Source organism: Fringilla coelebs (assembly GCF_963513975.1).
Source record: "Fringilla coelebs genome assembly, chromosome: 25".
Taxonomy (NCBI): domain Eukaryota; kingdom Metazoa; phylum Chordata; class Aves; order Passeriformes; family Fringillidae; genus Fringilla; species Fringilla coelebs.
In genome coordinates this window covers 1,127,272-1,133,271 of record NC_140051.1, presented here as the reverse complement: position 1 = coordinate 1,133,271, position 6,000 = coordinate 1,127,272, and the positions used below count along the sequence as shown (strand labels likewise).

Genomic DNA, 6,000 nt, shown 5'->3' with positions numbered 1-6,000 from the left:
AGCGTGGGGCTGGCACGTGCCCGCGTGGGAGGGCTGTGACACCCACGAGCCGCTGAGGTGGCCTGGGAACGGGCTGGGGAGGGGGTGGTGACGGCGCTGCCGAGCTCGGCAGAACCATGGAGGAAGGGGAAGCACATTTTTGGGGAGGAGGAGGAGGAGGAGGAGGAGGGAAGGCCGTGGTGTGGCAGAGCCGCACGGCATGGGCACGGTGCTTGCCCCTGTTTCTGCTGCTGGCGCTGATCGGGTGGCAGTGGCCTCGCTGTGCTCGTCACTAAGGTGACAGCATCTCTGGGTGGCCTGGAGCAGGGAGGGGACAGAGGACACGGGGTGGGCATGGAGGACCCTGCGTCCTGGCAGCTTCTCCGTGTCCTTTGGTCATGTCCCCACTCTGAAATGGGAACCTCCCACCCACGGTTACCCCCTCAGTGAGCTGTTCAGGGGACTTGTAGGTGGGAATGCTTGCAGTGAATCCACGAGGGCTGGAAATGGCCATGGGGCTGTTGTTTTCCCAATTTCCGTGACGATAGTTGCGTTTTCAATTAAATCTAAACAGCGCTTTTTAAAAAATCCGAACGTAATGTTTTTCCTGCTGGTTGTTTTGTTTGAAATCTGAATGCTTTAATCTTTCTTTCTGTTTATTTTCCAACAAATTGGGCTTGTAAAGGCTGTTTTGGAAAGCAAAGAAAACCTGCTATAATCACTTCAAGAAAAGACACTCTGAATGCTCTAACGGTCCAGACAAATTGGCTTTGGTGTGACTAAGTCTTGGGGAGTACAAGCTTCGGCTTGAGCTAAGCCTTGGATAAATACACCCCAAAGTAAAGCATTAGCTGGTATTTGTTTGTTATTTGCTGGCTGGAGGGATGAATGTGTAATGAATCTGCTGGCCCTGTCTCGCTTGTGTCCCCTCTCCTGGGAGCAGCACGGGCTGCTGGAGCCCTGCTCCCCCACCCTCAGAAGTGTCCAGAGCCACGCCGGACAGGGCTTGGAGCAACCTGAAAGGTGTCCCTGTGGTCTGCGAGGTCCCTTCTAACCCAAACCGCTGTATTGTTTTTGTCCCCGGACGCTGGACCGGCGTGCGGGAGGCCCGGGGAGCAGCAGGAGTGCCAGTGCGAGTCCCGGCTAGCCCAGCCGCGCTGCTCACCTGCAGCCCGGCGGCCAGGACAGGGCTCACCCGGGGCAAGGCTGCGCGGTGCCGCTCTGCGGGGATGGGGCAGAGCGAAGCGGGGCTGATGGCCCGGGGGCGAGCGCGGCTCGGGGGCGGCCGGTGGCGGCCAGGGGCTCTGCCAGCCCTGGCGCACGCCGAGGAGGAGGAGGAAGGGGCTCGGCCGGCGGGGGCCGCGGCCGCCCCCAGCCCTGCGCGGCGCGGGGGGGGCGGGCGCGGGCGGGAGCCCGGCCCACGGGCGGGAGCGGAGCGGGGCGGAGCGGGAGCGGCGCTGGGCACCTCAGCCGGGCTGGCAGCGGCGGCAGGAGCGCGGCACGCCGGGGCACCGCACCTCCGCAATTGCGCCGCAGCCCGGGGCCAGAGCTGCTCTGTATGGCATGTGGCTGGTAACTTTTCTCCTGCTGTACTCTTTGCCGAAAGGTACGTGCGGACCGCGGCGGGGGCGGCGGGGGTCCCCGGCAGCGGGACCGGGCGGGTGGCACGGGCTGCTCCCTCCCCGGGGCTCTCGGTGCTCCGTTGCTCGGTCCCGCATCTCTCGGTGCGCCCTCGCCGGGGTCCCGGGGCTCTAGGTGCGCCGTCCCCGGGGTCCCGAGGGTCTCGGTGAGCTCTCTTGGGATCTCGATACGCCCTCCCCGGGGTCTCCGGGCGCTCGGTACGACCTCCCCGGGGTCCCGGGGCTCTTGCCGCGCCTTCCCGAGCTCTCGGTGCGCCCTCCCCGGGGTTCCGCGGCTCTCGGTGCCGCGCTCTCGCTGCGCCCTCCCCGAGCGCCCGGGATTGTCGGTGCGCTCTCCCGGAGCGCTCGGGCCGGACGGCGCGGCGCAGCGCGGGGCTCGGAGCGCGGAGCGGGGCCGGTCGGTGCCGGCGCATCCCGGAGCGGCTCCGCGGCGCAGCCCCCGGGGCGGCGGTGGCAGCCGCGGCCGGGACCCCGCACCGACGGGCGCAGCATCCTCCGGCGGGGCCTCGCCGGGACCGAGCGCTCCGCGTCTCCCGAGCGCTTCTCAGTCTGATCCCGTCAGCCGGCGAACGCCAGCCGTGCCTTAAAATTCGCATCCTTCCCCCTTGGAATGCTGTGTGAAGTGTAACCCAACGGCTTGACATCAATCAGATTATAGATAAATCATAAATGTTGGGGGGGGGGGATGGGGAGAACCATGGAACAAGCGTGTCAAGGAGACACACACTGGAGGATTACAGATTAATTTAAAGTTGGGCATTAAGTGGATGCTGCCCACATCCAGCGAGGTGATACTCTAAGCGAGTGTCTGCTCTAGATGCAATTAAAGAGAGGCAGGAGCTGCGTGGAGCACGGGCACTTAAATCCCACTGCGTTTGTTACAACAATCGATCCGTGTTACATAAAGGAATTGCCCATTTCCGGATCTGCGGGAATTTTTAATTATGTTTCTGTAATAAATTACCTCTTTGCCCACGACCCGACCTGCAGATGCGGGTGCTGGAAGCGCCCACCTCTTGGAAAATTGTCTGCTCGGAGGATGTATAATGACATTTGCCCTAATTATCATCTCTGACATTTGAGAACAGCAAGGGGGAAATTTTAGGAAATGAGGAAAGTGAAAGAAAGGGGACGGAGCTGCTTCCTTGCAAGAGACCTCTCTTGCTGCCCATTACCCCGTTAGCTGAATGTTAATCCAATGAAAAATATTTACTGAGCTTTAATAGGGCACCCTCTCCAGTTGTGCGGTGATGATCAATTATTCCATCAATTATTAATTATGGAATAGCTGCTTTATTTGAGCTGGGGTGAAGCCGCTTTTGGGAGCTTTACCCAAAATCGCTATTGTGCTTCAGATCTGCTGAGCCGAACGTGCCAGCGTCTGCTTTGCTTACATTTGCATTTTTTACCGTGCTAAAAGGAAAAAAACAAACCTGGAAACAAATAACCGTCGAGGATGCCATGATTCCTTTCGACCCCCAATAGTCAAAATAATAAAGAGCTGCAGTGGTTTATTGCTTTTTGCATCTTTTCAGCCCCAGCTTCTTGGAAAAGGGATCTCTTCCCACAGTGCTATCTCTTCGGAGAGGAGCAAATTAAAAGCCTCCATTAGCACAACTCCTCGTGGCCTCATTTTACATTTTATTTCTTTAAAAAAAAAAATTAAAAAAAGAGAGATCTTCAGCATTGAACAGTCCTGGTGATGCAAAGTGTTAACGTGAAGCGGTTCCAGAGAGAGGACAGCAATACAATGGAAGTTTCATTAGAATAATAGGATAAAAAAAAATGAATTGCTTAATGCATGATAAACCTTTCAGATATTTAATATTTCTGGGCATCGAAGCACATCCTTTTAACGTGCTCCTGCTGTAGAACAAGAGCTCAAGTAGAAACCGAAAGCAGATAAACATTTGATCCAAGGGACCCCTGAAGTTTAGAAATCCCTTGATGGGCTCTAGCTGCTTATTTCTGCCCCTGTTTATAAAATAAACAGAAATGGGTGCTTGGCAAGCGGAGAGTTGAGCAGCGAGATGCTCTGGCAGGCAGAGGGGAGGCGAGTGGTGTGATGAGGAACGGACTGGCCACAACGGAGAGGCTGGGAGCCAGGGAAGCGTCTCCCTGCGTGATGTTGCTGGATGGCTCTGCCGCCTGATTTATATTGGCATTATATTTACATGATGTTCCCGCGCTGGGCGCAGCGAACGGTGCAGCTCGCAGCTTCTAATCTCTCCCATCTCGGCCCCCCAGTGTGGCACAGTGCTCGTTTGTCTCTGAAATGAAACATGGAAACCTCATTAAATGCACGGAGGAGAAGCCTGCAGTGCTCGGCTCCTCGCCGTGCCCGGCGCTTGTTTATCCTGCCAAAATTTCCCAGCACCAGGAGCCGCCGTGGCAGCTCGCCCGGAGCCTTTACCTGCGCCTGGTGTGGGCTTTGGGCTGCTCCTGCCTTGGCATGGGCAGCGGGTAGAGGCACCCTGGTGCTCCTGGGTGTTCGTCCTCTGCAGGAGGAGGCTGCGCCTTGCGCGAGGGGCGAGTGCCAGGGGTGTGCTGTGGAACAGCCCTTCCGGAGCTGGGAGCTGCCTGGGAGCTTGGGGCATGCCTTGGGGCAGCCATGGCTCCAGCCCCTCGGTGTTGGGGTGCTGGGACCCCCGCCCGTGTGTCCCGTGTGCCGGGGGGACGGACGGGCAGCGCTCCGTCCTTCTCTGGAGCAGCTGGCGAGCTGAGGGTGAGAATAAAGCTGGAAGTCTTTGTGGCAGGAATTCTGACATGGCAGCAGGCGAGGCTGAGCCGCGCCTCGGGTGGCATGGAGGCACCTCACAGCCGAGCAGGCAGCGCATCACACGGTGCCACTTCCACGGTGGGCACCAAGGAGGAAGGTGCTGGGTCACCGCAGCCCTTGCGGTGCTGCTGTTCGGGGAGGATGTGCAGGGGCTGCTCTGGGTGCAGGGCATTCCTTGCCTCTGGAATCTCGGCCACAGCCAGCTCTTGGTCTTTACATAATCACGGTTTGGGAGTCACCATCTCCCCGCTCGTGGATCCCGCAGAAATATCCCCCAGCACGTGCAGGCTGCCGCCATCATCCGCCAGCAGAGCCCTACCCAACCTTCAGGAATTCCATTTCCAGGCTCCTGCTCCTGCCTGATCCCAGCTGCGCCTGGGAAGGGCTGCAGCAGCTCCTGGTCCTGAGAGGGGAGCCAGCAGGGCTTGGAGGGGATGGGGAGGAGGTGAGGAGCTGGCAGGGCTTGCCCAGATGGGTTCTCCTGGTGGCAATCCTGGTCTCCACCTTGCAAAGCCACCCAGGGGGTTGTGATGCTCTGGGAGCATGGCCTGGCCATTGTGGAGGGAGCCCAAGGCCAGGCGTGTGTGGCCTCTGCTGTGTCCCCTGCCCACCCTTTGTGCCCGCTCCTTTGACCTCCCTGGGGACACGGTGCTGTCACCCTGGCTGGGCAATGTCACCAGATGTCCCCTTGGGACCTCGGGCGTTTGTGTTCAGCATGGCCAAGGTGTGGAGGTGGCTCTGGGAGGGGGAGGAGAAGCCCTCACCTGTGTCCCCTGGGCTTGTTCCTTACCCCCAGGCTGGGGGGCTCAGCAGGTGGGGCAGGGCTGGGGGATGTCCAGCTCTGGGTCAGCCCCTGTGTGGACGGTGTGGTGGGGCTGGTGCCTCTCAGGAGCAGCCACGGGAGGTTCCAGAAGCAGGAATCCGGCCGGGAGAGCTTTTTTCCCAGGCAAGGGTTACAGCCTCAGCCTGGGTGCTGTCGTAATCGCTGGAGGTGGTTCAGGCCCTAATTTCCGTGCAGATGCATTAAGGAGCAGGCGCTTGGAGCACTTTTGAGCCATGCCCTTACCCATACCCACAGAGGACCAGAGGCAGGCTCTCCTTTGCTCCCTCTCTGCTTCGTCACATCGGGAAGGACCGTGGTGCTCGAGCCAGAGGGGCTGTGCCACCACGGTGGGACTCTGAGGTGGCCAAATTGCAGTGTCAGGGCAGGGAAGATGCTGTGGCAGGTGCCTGCTGCTGTGCTGGGCACCAGCTGAACGCCCCAGGCCCTGCTTGGCATTTCCTGACACCGTTTCCACCCCCCTGAGACCCCCCTGAGGGGCACAGCGTGCGGGAGTCACGGCTTCAACCCTCTGGGCTGGGACACGCGGGGAAGGTGACATCCCCGGAGGGTGTGCTGCTCTCCCAGGCACCTCTGAGCTCCCCTTGGAAGGGACCAGCCTCGGCCCCTTCCCTCCTCACCCTTCCAGGCGCTTGGCAGTGCCACTTCTCGCTCCACCGACTCCAAGGTCGCTCCCTTCGTTGGCACAAAGGCCGTGAAGATGTCCAGGGGATGAGGGCTTGGAGGGAGCTCGTTCCAGGAGGCTGCTCCAACGCTCCCCA

General features: G+C 59.8%; 1 protein-coding gene across 1 annotated transcript in view; it reads left to right on the top strand.

Annotated features, from left to right (window-relative positions):
• Nucleotides 1-1,542: 1,542 nt before the first annotated feature.
• DSCAML1 (DS cell adhesion molecule like 1) overlaps nucleotides 1,543-6,000 on the top strand; it is a gene marked incomplete at both ends in the record, with an annotated part of 93,295 nt that continues 88,837 nt past the window's right edge. Inside the window, one exon of the mRNA XM_084221500.1 lies at nucleotides 1,543-1,585. Within this exon, the coding sequence (XP_084077626.1) occupies nucleotides 1,543-1,585 (43 nt within the window). The remainder of the gene's footprint in view (nucleotides 1,586-6,000) is intronic.